Genomic DNA, 17594 nt, shown 5'->3' with positions numbered 1-17594 from the left:
TTGCTTGGATTTTCACCATCTGCAGATTTTCTCTTGTTTGGGCAGGAGACCTCATTGACATTCATGTCTGCCCACCTCTCGCAACTGTTTCTGTCTGCCCCATCTCCAGTGCTCACTGGTCCTGCCTCTTCCACAGAGGTTCCCCACTGGGGCTCCCCCCCACTCCTGTTAAGGGATCATCCACCTGGGCTCAGATAAGAAATTCACCTCAATCTCCGGATTCTAGGGTCACGAAATGTCTGTTGCGCTGTCTGCTGCTGGGATCGAAACAACCGTCATCACTGATGCTGCTATCTTCGCTGTCATGTCACGTGTCAATAAGGTACGGTCTGAGGATGCTGTATACTATGGGGATCGTGGTGCAGGACAGGGAAGAGCTGACAAGGAGGGAAGGAATGTGGTGAGAGGGAGGGAGATGGTGGGGTATTGTGGGGAGGGGAGAGCCAATGAGGCAGTGGAGCAGCACTGAGGGAAGAGCTGGGTCAGGAGGTGAGAGATGGGTAGCAAAGGGGTGAGCAGCTTGAGGGGAGAGTTGGGTGGGGGGTGGGTCTGTAGGAGTAGTAGTTTCAGAGGCTGTTTGAGGAGGGTGTTGGAGTTGGGAGGGGCATGCCTGTAGTGATTTGGTTTCCTGGTGTCTCTACAGGTCATCATTGGTACCAAAACCATCCTCGCCAATGGGGGCCTGCGGGCGGTGAATGGCGCCCACACCCTGGCTCTGGCTGCCAGGCACTTTTCCACACCGGTCATTGTCTGTGCTGCCATGTACAAGCTGTGTCCACAGGTACATCCTCACCTAAGCTCTCCTCCACAAATCTCATGTTTACACCTTTAGCACTGTTCAGTCAGATCAAGGCTAATCCATCTTTAACGTCAATACCTGTTTCCTGCTGCCTCAGACCCCTAGTTCCTTCACCTAGAATACATTCACACTCTGACACCACAACTTTCTGGAGATCTGACCCACAGAAGAAATACCTTCTCATCCTTATTCCATACTGCTTACAGTGAGGTCTCTTCGCTCAAATCTACCGGTTGTACTCTTGTACTTCAACCCTGTTGTACCTCAACGTTTTGTAGACTCAGTTTAAATAATATGTTTTCATTCTTTTTTTCGAGATGAATTTTCTCATGCTTTACTACCACTCTGGCATGTTCCCTGCTTACATAATCAATTTGTACACCTATACCAGGCTGTGATGCAGCCAGTCAATATACGTTCCACCACATATATCTACAGCAGTTGGTCAAAGTATTAGGTAACACGCCAAAGCTTCACAAACCTCTAAGGAAGTAAGGATGCTTCCATGCTTCCTTAATTGCACTGATGTGCTGGGCCCACGACAGGTCCTCTGAAATGATAACACTGAGGAATTTAAGGTTGCTGGCTCATGGATCTCCAGTTTCCTCCTCCTGAAGTCAATATTCAGCTCCTTGGGTTTGCTATCATTGAGAAAGAAGTTGTTGTTATGATACCACTCAGCTGGATTTTCAATCTCCTTCCCATATGTTGATTCATCACCACCTTTGATTTTGCCTACAACAGTACCATCATCAGCAAACTTAAATACGGCATTGGAGTTGTGCTTAGCCACACAGTCATAAATGTGAAGTGAGTAGAGTTGGGTCAAAGGGTCTGATTCTGACTTGCTGCAAGCTCTGTCTATGACATACTGTTCCTGTATGTGCCTTGCTGAGTCTAACTGATCCATGCAGACATAGTCATTAGTGATGTAGGCTTCTCCCTAATCTCCCACACTGGTGGAACATATGGAACTTGCCTCCTGCTGACTGCCATCCACCCCTACTATCCCCCCGCCTTGACCTCCAGAGCACGGGCTCTTTGCTGCTGCTCCTTTCTCTTTTGGTCATGGCTTGGTCTCACTGTGCAGGGAGCTCTGTCACTTCTGGTGTTAATCATCTATTATCTCAGCTAATCCTCAGCACTGATCTGACTGCTGATTCAGTACCTGTGTCACGGGTGCGAATGTGTTTCCTGCTGAATATGAACCAGTTTCTCATTCACAGTTCCCTAACGAGGAGAACACGGTGCACAAGTTTGTTTCGCCGCAAGAGGTGCTCCCTTTCACTGAAGGTACGTGTTCCTGGTTACAGCTCCCATCGTGGGGCTCAGGTTGGCCACTAGTCCATATGCTCTGGGTACTGCTGAGAGAAGACAAGCTAGTTCTGTTGCACTGAACTCACCAATGTAGTTATGGTAGATTTGGCAGTATACACCTGTGCATTCTGCTAAAGCACAGCATGCATGGATCCCAAGTGTGTACTTTGGTAAGACAAGGCAGTAACTCAGTCATTACAAGTGGCTTGCCAGTCTCTCAATTAATGGGGTAATTAACTCAAGCTGGTTAACAGAAGTTTCGCCACTTGTACCTTGAAATATAAATCTGTTCCAATCCATGTAAAGTGTATCCCTCAAACATATCCATCAGGAGAAAGGGTGGACAATTCTGTGTTAGAAACTAAATTCGGAAAAGGGAGAGTAATTGCAGCATATAAATCTGAAAGTCATGGAGAATTTTGGATCACATTGAAGAAATGGATAATAAATCTGGCTTGTATTAAATAATCAACTTGGTGTACATTTTGATGAAGACAATTTCCTCTTGATTGTCCTGTACATCCATTCCACAGGGCTCTGTAAAGTGAGCACAGACCTTGCACAAGAGTGTAGGAAAGCAGTATTTTGTGTACACAGGTTGCTGTATTTCCTGGGTGAGTTTGGCGAATTGAGTACATTAAGAAATCAGTAAGTTTACCCTGATTTCTGCCTGGCATACTGATCTTGGCAGGGCACAGAATCATCTACAGTAGTGGTCACCAACCAGTCGATCACAATCGACAGGTCAATCTTTGAGACTTTCCCAGTAGACCCCGAAAATAAATAGATAGATAGATACACACACAAACACATTATGCCTGATAAACCTTTCGATGCAAATATGTATTCATTTCTACTTTGAAAAAGGACCAAATCGACAACTTCATGCCCAAAAGAAACAACTTTATCTAGGACGGTAAATGATATTTGCATACAAAGGTTGTCACTAATGCGCACTGGGCAGAAAAGACCGGAAGGAAAACCCCTCAACCCTGGAAACAATCTCTCTTTACAAACAGTTTCCGTAACGGGAGTATTGCTATATTACTATGATCCTAATTGGTATTAATTTATTTTTATAATGCTCTCATTACAATCCTTCTCTCCCTTTAAATTTCAACATTCCCCAAATGTACAAGAAATGGGAGACAAAAACAGTGGTGTCATTAGCTTCTGTACCCCTGAAACTTATACTAGTGTCTCAGTAAGTTTACCAATACAAGGACAGTTGAGGAGCTGAAATCGGGGTTGAAGGCCAAGCAAACATGCTGTTCAGAGGACATGGATCTACAAGTGTTAAAGGACTTGTCACTCTGTGAATATTTTTCACGACAGTTTGATGAAACCCTGGATGTAATGCAAACAGCTCAGGTTGTTGTATTTGTCAGAATGGCTTTTCAGGATTTTACAAAAAAGCAGGACTTCCTCACTGTTTTGCATTTAGAGAACCAGAGGTGAGGACATTTACAATGAGTTTTTTAAAAATGTCTTTGAAAATGACATCCCCATTCATAAACTGGTGGCAGTTACTAATGATGGGGCCCCAGCAATGCGCAGTGTTCACGTTGGTTTTATAGCACCGTGCCGTAATGACCCTGATTTTCCCGACTTCCTGGATTATCACTGTGATTCATCAGCAGGCCTTGGCTGGGAAGGTCGTGGACTTTTCTCATGTAATGACACTGGTGGTCAAACTGATAAACTTAATTTGAGCAAAAACACTTTGGCACTACTTATTCAAGGTGTTATTGGATGAGCTTGATGCTGCTATGGCCTGTTTGATATGCTAGTTACAGTGTTTTCTTGATTAAATTAATTTGAAAGATTGACAAAAGCATTTTATGTAATTAAAATACAATTAGCCCAAATAAAGGCCCTCAAGTTGGAAGTACAATCTGAGTTTTTTTCCCTAAATGATTTAGTAGGTTGATCTTGCCTTTCACTAAGGCTGAAGTAGGGGATCTTGGGCTGAAAAAGGTTGGTGACCACTAATCTACAGCATCTAGTACACCCTGAAACCCTTTGAACTGCCTACTCACATCGATATGCACCGGGACCATACCCCTCCATCTCCCTACTATTTACAGTGGCCTGCAAAAGTTTGGGCACCCCGGTCAAAATTTCTGTTGCTGTGAATAGTTAAGTGAATAGAAGATGAACTGATCTCCAAAAGTTATATGGTTAAAGATGAAACATTCTTTTCAACATTTTAAGCAAGATTAGTGTATTATTTTTGTTGTGTACAATTTCAGAGTTTAAAAAAAAAGGAAAGGAGCACCATGCAAAAGTTTGGGCACCCCAAGAGATTTGAGCACTCAGATAACTTTTACCAAGGTCTCAGACCTTAATTAGCTTGTTAGGGCTATGGCTTGTTCACAGTCATCGTTAAAAAAGGCCAGGTGATGCAAATTTCAAAGCTTTATAAATACCCTGACTCCTCAAACTTTGTCCCAACAATCAGCAGCCATGGGCTCCTCTAAGCAGCTGCCTAGCACTCTGAAAATTAAAATAAATGATGCCCACAAAGCAGGAGAAGACTATAAGGAGATAGCAAAGTGTTTGCAGGTAGCCGTTTCCTCAGTTCATAATGTAAGTAAGAAATGGCAGTTAACAGGAACGGTGGAGGTCAAGTTGAGGTCTGGAAGACCCAAGAAAACTTCCCAAGAGAAGTGCTCATAGGATTGCCAGAAAGGCAAATCAAAACCTCCGTTTCACTGCAAAATACCTTCAGGAAGATTTAGTAGACTCTGGACTGGTGGTGTACTGTTCTACTGTGCAGCGACACCTGCACAAATATGACCTTCATGGAAGAGTCATCAGAAGAAAACCTTTCCTGTGTCCTCACCACAAAATTCAAGTGTCAGAAGTTTGCAAATGAACATCTAAATAAGCCTGATGCATTCTGGAAATAAGTCCTGTGGACTGAAGTTAAAATAATACTTTTTGGTCACAATGAGCAAAAGTATCTGGAGAAAAAAGGGTGTAGAATTTCACGAAAAGAACACCTCTTCAACTGTTGAGCACGGGGGGGGGGGGGGGGGGGTGGATCGATCATGCTTTGGGCTTGTGTTGCAGCCAGTGGCACGGGGAACATTTCACTGGTAGAGGGAAGAATGAATTCAATTAAATACCAACAAATTCTGGAAGCAAACATCACTGTCTGTAAAATAAAAAGCTGAAGATGAAAAGAGGATGGCTTCTACAACAGGATAATGATTCTAAACACACCTCAAAATCCAGAATGGACTACCTCAAGAGGCGCAAGCTGAAGGTTTTACCATGGTCCTCACAGTTGCCCGACCTAAACATCATCGAAAATCTGTGGATAGACCTCAAAAGAGCAGTGCATGCAAAACGGCCCAAGAATCTCACAGAACTAGAAGTCTTTTTGCAAGGAAGAATGTGTGGAAATCCCCCAAACAAGAATTGAAAGACTCTTAGCTGGCTACAGAAAGCGTTTACAAGCTGTGATACTTGCCAAAGAGGGTGCTAATTAAGAACTGACCATGCAGGGTGCCCAAACTTTTGCTTCAGGCCATTTTCCTTTCTTGTTGTTTTGAAACTGTAAATGATAGAAAAAAAGTAATCTTGCTTAAAATATTAAAGAAATGTGTCATCTTTAATTTTATGCCTTTTGGAAATCAGGTCCTCTTTTACTCGCTTAGCTATTCATAGTAACAGAAACTTTGATCAGGGGTGCCTAAACTCTTGCATGCCACTGTATGTACCTATCCAAACTTCGTATTAAATCTGGGCCACTTGTGCTGACAGCTCTTTCCACATTGAGTGAAGAAGCTTCTCCTCATGTTCCCCTTAAACTCACCTTTCACCCTTAACCCATGGCCTCTGGTTGTCGTCCTACCCACCCAAAGTGGAAAAGACCATAAGACATAGTAGCACAATTAGCTCATTTGGCCCATTGAGACTGCTTCACCATTCAATCATGATTGATCCATTCTTCCCTTCCTCAGCCCCACTCCTCGGCCTTCTCTCTGTAACCTCTGATCTGTCTCCAATCAAGAAGCTATCAATCTCTGCCTTAAATACACCCAATGACCTGGCCTCCACAGCTGCCTGCGGTAACATATTCCACAAATTAACCACCCACTGGCTAAAGAAATTTCTTGACCTCATTTAAATAGACACCCCTTTTCCTGAGGCTCTGCCCTCTCGTCCTAGACTCTCCCAGCACCTACCCTGTCCAGGTAGGTGGCACCAGGTAGGTGCCACTGGCACCATGCCAGTGTCAAATGATTTTTGAAAGATCATTGCTCTTGCCTCCATAATCTCTACTGAAACTTCTTTCAAAACCCTCATGTGCAGTTCACGTGTGTTGTGAATCAAGAATTGATTACAGTACAGGAGTCCACTTGCTCCATCTCTCTCCATCTAGCCTCATAAATGCTTTCTTTCCTAATACTTATCCAGCTCTGTTTTGATGTGATGTCTTTTCCCAGAGAAACCTGATTCTTGTTTGTTTTTTACAGGTGAGATTCTGTGCAAAGTGAGTGCACATTGCCCCGTGTTCGATTATGTTCCTCCAGAACTCATCACGCTCTTCATCTCCAACATTGGGGGGAACGCCCCCTCCTACATATACCGTCTAATGAGGGAACTTTACAATCCTGACGATCACCAAATATAACTTAATTAAACTTGCTGACGCCAACTGATGCCTTGATTCAAGTTGGAGAGTTTGTTCTGTGCACGTGTGGATACACATAACACGCACACATAGTAAGCTGAACACAAGCTTCAGTGATGCAGCATTTATCACTCATTGAGAGTTATCTCTGATCATTAGGTTTTGCACTGATTGGAAATCCCATTGTTTTTGCCTCCATCTCAATATAATTAGAAATCTCAAAACTCATCATTTCAGGCTCTGGCTCACTGGGACTTCTTCCACGGGTTTTTTTTTTAACTGCACTTCACTCATCCTTACCCAGTTAAATGAAAAATTTAAGATACAGAGTGGTGTAACAAATTTTGGGGTATTAGTGGGAATAAATCCTGTAGTCCAGCATCACCAAGACCCAAAAACACAAGCTGTGCCTGGCTTGCAGTTTTACAATACAGTACCATAAGATTTAGGAACAGAATTAGGCCATTTGGCCCATCAAATTTACTCCATTTCATCATGGCTGATCCCATTTTCCTCTCAGATCCAATCTCCTGCCTTGCCCCCTGTATTCCTTCATTCACTGACCAATAAAGAATCTATTAACCTCGGCCTTAAATATACAAAAATACTGTATTTGGCATCCACAGCTGCCTGTGGCAACAATTTCCACAGATTCACCACTCTGGCAAAAGAAATTCCTCATCTTTGTTCTAAAAGGATGCCCCTCTATTCTGAGGTTGTGTCCTCTGGTCTGAGACTCTCCCACCATAGGAAAAATTCTCACCATATCCACATTACCATTCGATTGGTTTCAATGAGGTCGTCCCCTCTTTCTTCTGAATTCCAGTGAATACAGGCCCAGAGCCATCAAACGCTCTTAATATGACAGGCCTTTCAATCCTGGGATCATTTTCATGGATCTCCTTTGAAGCCTCTCCAGTTTCAGTTCATATTTCTAAGATAAGGGGACCAAATCTGCACACAATGTTCCCAAGTGTGGCCTCACCAGTGCTTTATAAAGATTCAACATTTAATATTACAGTCCCTTTGAAATGAATACTAATACTGCATTTGCCTTCCTCACCACAGACTCAACCTGCAAATTAACCTTTAGGGAATCCTGTGTAAGGGCTCCCAAGTCCTTTGTGTCTCAGTTTTTTGTATTTTCTCACTACTTAGAGAATAGTCAAGCCCTTCTGTTCTTCTATCAAAGTGCATGACCATATACTTCCCAACACTATTCCATAAGCCATTTCTTTGCCCATTCTCCTAATCTGTCCAAGTCCTCCTATAGCCTCTCTACTTCCTCAAAAACTACCTGCCCCTCCACCTATCTTCATATCATCTTCAAACTTTGCAACAAAGCCATCAATTCCATCATCTAAATAATTAACATGTAAAAAAGAATTGGTCACTGGCAGCCAGCCAAAAAAGGTTACCTTTGATCACACTCTTTGCATCCTGTCAGTCAGATACTGCTTTATCCATGCTAAAATCTTCCTTGTAATACTATGGTTTACCTTCTGAAAATCTAAATACACAATATCAACCGATTCCCTTTTGTCTATCCTGCTTGTTTCTTCAAAGAATTCCAACAGAATTTTCAGGCATGACTTTCCCTTAAGGAAACCATGCTGACTACGGCCTATTTTATAATGTGCCTCGGAGAACCCTGAGACCTCATCCTTAATAATTGACTCTTAACATCTTCCCCAACCACTGAGGTCAGACTAACTGGCCTATAATTTCCTTTATTCTGCCTCTCTCCCTTCTTGAACAGTGGAGTGGCATTTGAAAATTTAGTCTTCTGGAACCATTCCACGAGCTAGTAATTCTTGAAGATCATTGCTAATGTCTCCACAATCTCTTCAGCCATGTCTTTCAGAACTCTGGGGTGTACACCATCTGGTCCAGGTGACTTATCTACCTTCAGACCTTTCAGTTTCCCAAGAACCTTCTCCCAAGCAATGGTAGCTTTATACATCTCATGCCCCTTTTCATCTGGAACTTCCTCCGTACTGCTAGCGTCTTCCACAGTGAAGACTGATGCAAAATACTTATTAATTTCTTCTGCCATTTTATTGTTCCCTATTACCACCTCTCCAGCAGTCCAATATCCACTCCTCACCTCACTTTTACACTTTATATATCTGAATAAACTTTTGGTATCCTCTTCAATATTATTGGCTAGTTATTTTCATATTCCATCTTTGCCTTCTGTTACGAACTGTAACATTTTAGAAATGAACCAGTAGCAATAGATTACACATGGAGTCTGGTTTTGATGTTAAAACCACTATCTTTGTTAGTAACTACTTATAGTAACTTAAACCAATATAAACAAAAGTTTAACAGTGTTATATGTATATATAGCACCCAAACTATATTGAGCTCGTGGGGGAGTGGGGGGATCAAGGCTTAGAGTCTTGAGATGGTAAAGTAGGAAAGTTCAGTAATCTACAAAATAAATGATGGGAGAGAGATGTTTGTAATCCAGGTTTTTTTTCCCTAAACGCTTTAGTAGGTCGATCTTGCCTTTCACTAAGGCCAAGGTAGGGGATCTTGGGCTAAAAAAGGTTGGTGACCACTACCCTAACAGATGAGGAGTGAGCACATAAGAATAGAAAGAGAAACTTACCTCACCCAAACCGATCTCCACCAACCAGTGAATTGGTGGAGATTATAGTAGATGTGTTGGTAATCATTTACCAAAATTCTCTAGACTCTGGGCAGGTCTCAGCAGATTGGAAGACAGCAAATGTCACGCCACTTAAGGATGTATGCAAAAGACAGGCAACTATAGGCCAGTTAGCTTAACATCTATAGTTGGGAAAATGCTTGAAGCTGTCATTAAGGAAGAAATAGCGAAACATTTAGAAAAGAGTGGTTCCATTAAACAGACGCAGCATGGATTCAGAAAGGGCAGGTCCTATTTGACAAACTTACTGGAGTTCTTTGAGGACATAATGAGTATGGTGGATAGAGGGGAACAGATGGATGTTGTATACTTGGATTTCAGAAGGCGTTCGATAAGGTGCTGCACAAGAGATTTATAAATAAGATATAGATGCATGGAGTCGGAGGAAGTGTATTGGCATGTATAGTGGATTGGTTAACCAATAGAAGACAGAGAGTTAGTATAAATGGGTGATTCTCCGGTTGGCAGTCAGTGGTGTGTGGGGTCGGTGCTGGGCCCGCAGCTGTTTACCATTTACATTGATGATTTGGTAGAGGGGACTGAACGTAGTGTAACAAAATTTGCTGATGACACTAAACTGAGCAAAAAAGCATATTGTACAGAGGATGTGGATATAGATAGGTTAAGTGAGTGGGCCAAGGTCTGGCAGGTGGAATACAACGTTGGTAAATGCGAGATCATCTACTTTGGAAGGAATAAGAGACAAGCAGATTATTATTTAAATGGAAGATTGCAGCATGCTGTTGTGCAGAGGAGTTTGGGACTGCTTGTGCATGAATTGCCAAAAGTTGGCTTGCAGGTACAACAGGTGATTAAGAAGGCAAATGGAATGTTGGCCTTCATTGCTAGAGGGATTGAACTCAAGAGCAGGGAGGTCATGCTGCAACTATACAGGGTACTGGTGAGGCCACACCTGGAGTACTGTGTGCATTTCTGGTCTCCATACTTGAGGAAGGATATATTGGCTTTGGAGGGAGTGCAGAGGAGGTTCACCAGGTTGATTCCAGAGATGAAGGGCTTAACCTGAGGAGAGATTGATTGGGACTATACTCTCTGGAATTCCGAAGAATGAGAGGTGATCTTAAAGAAACATACAAAATTTTGAAAGGAATAGATAAGATAGTAGGAAAGTTGTTTCTGTTGGTAGGTGAGACTAGAACTAGGAGACATTGCCTCAGGATTCAGGGGAGATGATTTAGAACGGGAGATAAGGAAGCTCAGAAGGGTAGGGATAGAAGAAAGAGGACCATAGTAATAGGGGACTCGATAGTCAGGGGTTCAGACAGGCGGTTCTGTGGAGGTGATCGGGAGTCCCAGATGGTAATTTGCCTCCCTGGTGCCAGGGTTCGGGACGTTTTTGATCGCATCCAAGATATCCTGAAGTGGGAGGGTGAGGAGCCAGAGGTCGTGGTACATGGAGGTACCAATGACATAGGTAGGAAAGGGGAAGAGGTCCTGAAATGAGAGTATAGGGAGTTAGGAAGGCAGTTAAGAAGAAGGACCGCAAAGGTAGTAATCTCGGGATTACTGCCTGTGCCACGCAACAGTGAGAGTAGGAATAGAATTAGGTGGAGGATGAATGTGTGGCTGTGGGATTGGAGCAGGGGGCAGGGATTCAAGTTTCTGGATCATTGGGACCTCTTCTGGGGCAGGCGTGACCTATTCAAGAAGGACGGGTTACACTTGAATCCTGGGGGACCAATATCCTAGTGGGGAGGTTTGCTAGGGCTACAGGGCAGACTTTAAACTAGTAAGATGGGGGGGTGGGCAGGAATCAATTTGAGGAAACTATGGGAGAGGAGGTTAGTTCACCAGTAGAGCAAGTAAATAGACAGTGTGTGAGAGGGAGGAAAGGCAGGTGATGGAGAAGGGATGCGCTCAGCCCGAAGATGTAGGGGAGAAGAAAGAAAAGGATAATAAATTTGAATGCATTGTTAGGGATGAAAAGAGAGGAGGAGGTGGAGAGTATCTTAAATGTATCTATTTTAATGCTAGGAGCATTGAAAGAAAGGTGGATGAGCTTAAAGCGTGGATTGATACCTGGAATTATGATGTTGTAGCTATTAGTGAAACATGGTTGCAGGAAGGGTGTGATTGGCAACTAAATATTTCTGGATTTAGTTGCTACAGGTGTGATAGAGTAGGAGGGGCCAGAGGAGGAGGTGTTGCAATGCTTGTCCGAGAAAATCTTATGGCGGTGCTTTGGAAGGATAGATTAGAGAGCTCCTCCAGGGAGGCTATTTGGGTGGAATTGAGGAATGGGAAAGGTGTATTATAGGCCACCTAATGGGGAGCGTGAATTGGAAGAGGAAATGTGTAAGGAGATAGCAGATATTTGTAGTAAACACAAGGTGGTGATTGTGGGAGATTTTAATTTTCCACACGTAGACTGGGAAGCTCATTCTGTAAAAGGGCTGGATGGTTTAGAGTTTGTGAAATGTGTGCAGGATAGTTTTTTGCAACAATACATAGAAGTACCGACTAGAGATGGGGCAGTGTTGGATCTCCTGTTAGGGAATGCGATAGGTCAGCTGACAGATGTATGTGTTGGGGAGCACTTCGGGTCCAGTGATCACAATAGCATTAGCTTCAATATAATTATGGAGAAGGACAGGACAGGACCTAGAGTTGAGATTTTTGATTAGAGAAAGGCTAACTTTGAGGAGATGCGAAGGGATTTAGAGAGAGTGGATTGGGTCAAGTTGTTTTATGGGAAGGATGTAATAGAGAAATGGAGGTCATTTAAAGGTGAAATTATGAGGGTACAGAATCTTTATGTTCCTGTTAGGTTGAAAGGAAAGGTAAAAGGTTTGAAAGCACCATGGTTTTCAAGGGATATTAGAAATTTGGTTCGGAAAAAGAGGGATGTCTACAATAGATATAGGCAGCATGGAGTAAAGGAATTGCTCGAGGAATATAAAGAATGTAAAAGGAATCTTAAGAAAGAGATTAGAAAAGCTAAAAGAAGATACGAGGTTGGTTTGGCAAATAAGGTGAAAGTAAATCCGAAAGGTTTCTAGTTATATTAAAAGCAAGAGGATAGTGAGGGATAAAATTGGTCCCTTAGAGAATCAGAGTGGTCAGCTATGTGTGGAGCCGAGGGAGACGGGAGAGATTTTGAACGATTTCTTCTCTTCGGTATTCACTAAGGAGAAGGATATTGAATTGTGTAAGGTGTGGGAAACAAGTAAGGAAGTTATGGAACCTATGACAATTAAAGAGGTGGAAGTACTGGCGCGTTTAAGAAATTTAAAAGTGGATAAATCTCCGGGTCCTGACAGGATATTCCCCAGGACCTTGAGGGAAGTTTGTGTAGAAATAGCAGGAGCTCTGACGGAGATCTTTAAGATGTCATTAGAAACGGGGATTGTGCCGGAGGATTGGCGTATTGCTCATGTGGTTCCATTGTTTAAAAAGGGTTCTAGAAGGAAGCCTAGCAATTATAGACCTGTCAGTTTGACATCAGTGGTGGGTAAATTAATGGAAAGTATTCTTAGAGATAGTATTAATAATTATCTGGATAAGGATCTGATTAGGAGTAGCCAGCATGGATTTGTGCGTGGAAAGTCATGTTTGACAAACCTTATTGAATTTTTTGAAGAAGTTACGAGGAATGTTGATGAGGGTAAGGCAGTGGATGTAGTCTATATGGACTTCAGCAAAGCCTTTGACAAAGTTCCACATGGAAGGTTAGTTAAGAAGGTTCAGTCGTTAGGTATTAATGCTGGAGTAATAAAATGGATTCAACAGTGGCTAGATGGGAGATGCCAGAGAGTAGTGGTGGATAATTGTTTATCGGGATGGAGGCCGGTGACTAGCGGGGTGACTCAGGGATCTGTTTTGGGCCCAATGTTGTTTGTAATATACATAAATGAACTGGATGATGGGGTGGTAAATTGGATTAGTAAGTATGCCGATGATACTAAGGTAGGAGGTGTTGTGGATAATGAGGTGGGTTTTCAAAGCTTGCAGGGAGATTTATGCTGGTTAGAAGAATGGGCTGAACGTTGGCAGATGGAGTTTAATGCTGAGAAGTGTGAGGTTCTACATTTTGGCAGGAATAATCCAAATAGAACATACAGGGTAAATGGTAGGGCATTGAGGAATGCAGTGGAACAGAGAGATCTAGGAATAACAGTGCATAGTTCCCTGAAGGTGGAGTCTCATGTAGATAGGGTGGTGAAGAAGGCTTTTGGAATGCTGGCCTTTATAAATCAAAGCATTGAGTACAGAAGTTGGGATGTAATGTTAAAATTGTACAGGGCATTGGTAAAGCCAAATTTGGAATATTGTGTACAGTTCTGGTCACCGAATTATAGGAAAGATATCAATAAATTAGAGAGACGATTTACTAGGATGTTACCTGGGTTTCAGCACTTAAGTTACAGAGAAAGGTTGAACAAGTTAGGTCTCTATTCATTGGAGCGTAGAAGGTTGAGGGGGGACTTGATTGAGGTATTTAAAATTTTGAGAGGGATAGATAGAGTTGACGTGAATAGGCTGTTTCCATTGAGAGTAGGGGAGATTCAAACGAGAGGACATGATTTGAGAGTTAGGGGGCAGAAGTTTAAGGGAAACATGAGGGGGTATTTCTTTACTCAGAGAGTGATAGCTGTGTGGAATGAGCTTCCTGTAGAAGTAGTAGAGGCCAGTTCAGTTGTGTCATTTAAGGTAAAATTGGATAGGCATATGGACAGGAAAGGAGTGGAGGGTTACGGGCTGAGTGCGGGTAGGTGGGACTAGGTGAGATTAAGAGTTCGGCACGGACTAGGAGGGCCGAGATGGCCTGTTTCCGTGCAATGATTGTTATATGGTTATAAGGAGAAACTGTTTTTCCCAGAGAGTGGTGAATCTGTGGAATTCTCTGCCCAGGGAAGCCGTTGAGGCTTCTTCACCAAATATATATATTTAAGATACAGTTTGATAGATTTTTACATAGTAGGGGAATTAAGGGTTATGGGGAAAAGGCAGGTAGATTGTGCTGAGTTTACGGACAGACCAGCCATGATCTTATTGAATGGTGGGGCAGGCTTGATGGCCCGGATGGCCTGCTCCTGCTCCTATTTCTTATGTTCTTATGATTACATCAGCAGGCCCTGAAGAGTGAGAAGTAAGCCCACTTATAAAGGATGCTGAACTCATAAAGGGTCTCAGTTTGAAACATTGATTGTTTATTCTCCTCCATATTGCTGCCTGACCTTTTGAACTCCTCCAGCTTTTTGGTGTGTGCGCTCTGGATTTCCAACATCTGCAGAATCACTTGTGTTTACATTTATAAAGGATGTTCTATCCCACTAGCCCACCACAGGCTTCTAGTACTTCCACCATCAATAAAGATTGTGCAGCAATCAAGTTTCATTTATTCAAATAAATAGTTCAGCAATAAAACAGTGCACACAAAACATAAGCTCAACACACACAGAGTAATTAAATCCAGCACCAATTTCCTACCTCATGCATCTTTGATGGACAGTCAGTACAAAGAACACAGCTGGCCAAGTGGTCAGGTTAATGTCATTGCAGACCAGAGGATTACAATGGGATTTTGTCCATTTCATAATGGGGCAGTTCCACTGAAAGAACACAGGGCATGTACAGGTTTCTCAATCACAAAACCTCTTTGCTCGTCCACATTTCCTTCAGCATCTTCAGCTTCTGTAAATTAGGTCTGTTGCGAACCTGTGGATCAGAATTAATTTGAAAATATAATAGAGCAATGCAACCTGGATACAGGCCCTCCGGCTCATACAGTGCCTACTCAACTGGACACAATCTTCTGCGTTGGGCTCATAACCCTCAAAATCCTGTGCTCTGTGTACTTACCCAAAAGCTTCTTAAATGACACTATTGTACCTGCCTCACCAACTTCCTCTGGCAGCTCGTTCCACATATTCACCAGTCTGTGTGTGGAGAAACTTACCCCTCAGTTCCCCATTAAATCCCCTTCTATTTAAATCTGAGCTCCCGGTTTGATTTCCCCTACCATGAGGAAAATGTTTACCTTCCACTCTATCTCTGCTGTGCATAATTTTAAACATTTTTTTAAGGTCGTCCCTCATTTCAGGAAATAAAGACCTAGCCTGGCCAAATTCTCGCTAAAAACTCAGGCTCTTTAGTCCTGGCAATGTCCTCATAAATTTCTGTACTCTTCCTCATTTAACCACATTTTTCCCATAATAGAGTGACCACACCTGTACACAGTACAACAAATGCAAATTCACCAGTGATTTGTAAAACTGCAACATAATATCCAACCTCTTGTACTCAATGCCCTGAACATTGAAGGCTGGAACGCTAAATGCTCTTTTCACCACCTGTGTACTTGAGATTCCGCTTTCAACAAACACGTTAAAATGCAAAGGATTTAGAGACAAAAAGACCACAGATGCTGGAACCTGAAGCAAAAACATAATCTGGAGCAACACACAGAGCAATGGAGGAGTCCGTGGAGGGAAACAGCTGATGTTTTCAGTCCTTCATCTGGACTGGTCAACAGATTTTCAACCCAAGGAGAATATGGGAATGGCCAAAGATTCCTAAACACATTGCAACATCATAACCCGAATGTGTAGCATCACAGCCTGAATGGATGAATCCAGATACAGGAATTTACAATGTGCATTTCCAATCCCATCAACCCTACAGATGGACACCTGGTGCACTTTAGTTACAGAGAGAGATTGGACAGGCTGAATTTAGTTTTCCTGGAGTGAAGGAGGCTGAGTGGTGACAAGAAAGGTATTTAAAATTATAAGAGGCCTAGAAATGGCAGACCGTCATCAGACTATAAGACTTCAGAGCAGAATTAGGCCATTCAGCCCAATGCGTCTTCTCTGCCATTCCATTACGACTGATTTATTATCTCTTTAAACCCCTTTCTCCCATCTTCTCCCCATAATCTTTGACCCTCTCATTACTCAAGAACCTATCAACCTCTGCTTTAAATATGCCAAAAGAGCAGGCCTCCAAAGCCATTTGTGACAGTAAATTCCACAGATTCACCACCCTCTGGCTAATGGACGTCCCTTTATTCTGAGGCTGTGTCCTCTGCTCCTAAACTCTCCCACCTTAGGACCATCTTCACACATCTACACCTTTCAATGTTCGTTATGTTTCAATGAGATCGCTCTCCTTCTTCAGCAAGTACAAGCCCAGATGCTCTTCATATGGAAGTGTTTCATTCCCAGAATTACTCTCATGAACCTTATCTGAACCATCCAAAATTAGACCATAAAATATAGGAGCAGAAGTAGGCCATTCGGCCTGCTCCCCCATTCAATCATCAGTTGATCCAATTCTTCCAGCCATCCCCACTCCCCGTCTTCACCCCATACCCTTTGATCCCCTGGCTAATCAAGAATCCATCTATCTCTGCCTTAAATACACCCAGTGACTTGGCCTCTACAGCCACTTGTGGCAAGAAATTCCACAGATTTACCACCATCTGATTCAAGTAATTTCTCCGCATCTCAATTCTAAATAGACGTCCTTCAATCCTGAAGTCCTCTTGTCCTAGAATCCCCTACTATGGGAAATAACTTTGTCATATCTAATCTGTTCAGGCCTTTTAACCTTTGAAATGTTTCCCCCTCATTCTCCTGCACTCCAGGGAATACAGCCCAAGAGCTGCCAGACATTCCTCATACAGTAACCCCTTCATTCCTGGAATCATTCTTGTGCATCTTCTCTGAATCCTCTCCAATGTTAGTATATCCTTTCTAAAATAAAGAGCCCAAAACTACACACAATACTCCAAGTGTGGTCTCAAGAGTGCCTTATAGAGCCTCAACATCACATCCCTGCTCTTATATTCTATACCTCTAGAAATGAATGCCAACATTGCATTCGCCTTCTTCACAACTGACTCAACCTAGAGGTTAACCTTTAGAGTATCTTGCACAAGGACTCCCAAATCTCTTTGCATCTCTGCATTTTGAATTCTCTCCCCATCTTGAATTTCAACAGATGTGTCAAGCAAGATTTCCCCTTAAGGAAACCATGCTGATTTTGGCGCATTTTATCAAGTGCCTCTAAGTACCCTGAAACCAGATCTTTAATAATCAACTCAAATTATCTTTCCAGCCTCTATCAGTCCAACTGGTCTATAATGTCCTTTCTCTTCCTCCCTCCCTTCTTAAAGAGTGGAGTGATATTTG

General features: G+C 42.7%; 2 protein-coding genes across 8 annotated transcripts in view; one reads left to right on the top strand and one right to left on the bottom strand.

Moving 5' to 3' along the window:
• The window catches only part of eif2b2 (eukaryotic translation initiation factor 2B, subunit 2 beta), a 28417-nt gene extending 21628 nt beyond the window's left edge, over nt 1-6789 (top strand). The window contains exons 5-8 of the mRNA XM_059963046.1: nt 227-322; nt 644-781; nt 2026-2092; nt 6604-6789. Of these exons, the coding sequence (XP_059819029.1) occupies nt 227-322; nt 644-781; nt 2026-2092; nt 6604-6761 (459 nt within the window). The 3' untranslated portion in view covers nt 6762-6789. The remainder of the gene's footprint in view (nt 1-226; nt 323-643; nt 782-2025; nt 2093-6603) is intronic.
• The window catches only part of mlh3 (mutL homolog 3 (E. coli)), a 140992-nt gene that overhangs the window by 22173 nt on the left and 101225 nt on the right, over nt 1-17594 (bottom strand). For 3 of the 7 annotated variants that reach the window (XR_009510856.1, XM_059962908.1, XM_059962884.1), the window contains one exon: nt 14782-15117. Coding sequence is in view for 2 of the 7 variants with exons in the window: in XM_059962908.1 (XP_059818891.1) it covers nt 15046-15117 (72 nt within the window). In the remaining 5 variants the exon portion in view is untranslated. Of the gene's footprint in view, nt 1-1280; nt 1441-14781; nt 15118-17594 lie in introns of those variants that run through there. The other 4 variants (XR_009510842.1, XR_009510841.1, XR_009510844.1 and 1 more) reach the window with 2 other exon arrangements.

Source organism: Hypanus sabinus, chromosome 2 (assembly GCF_030144855.1).
Source record: "Hypanus sabinus isolate sHypSab1 chromosome 2, sHypSab1.hap1, whole genome shotgun sequence".
Taxonomy (NCBI): domain Eukaryota; kingdom Metazoa; phylum Chordata; class Chondrichthyes; order Myliobatiformes; family Dasyatidae; genus Hypanus; species Hypanus sabinus.
This window is presented reverse-complemented; position numbering and strand designations above follow the sequence as displayed.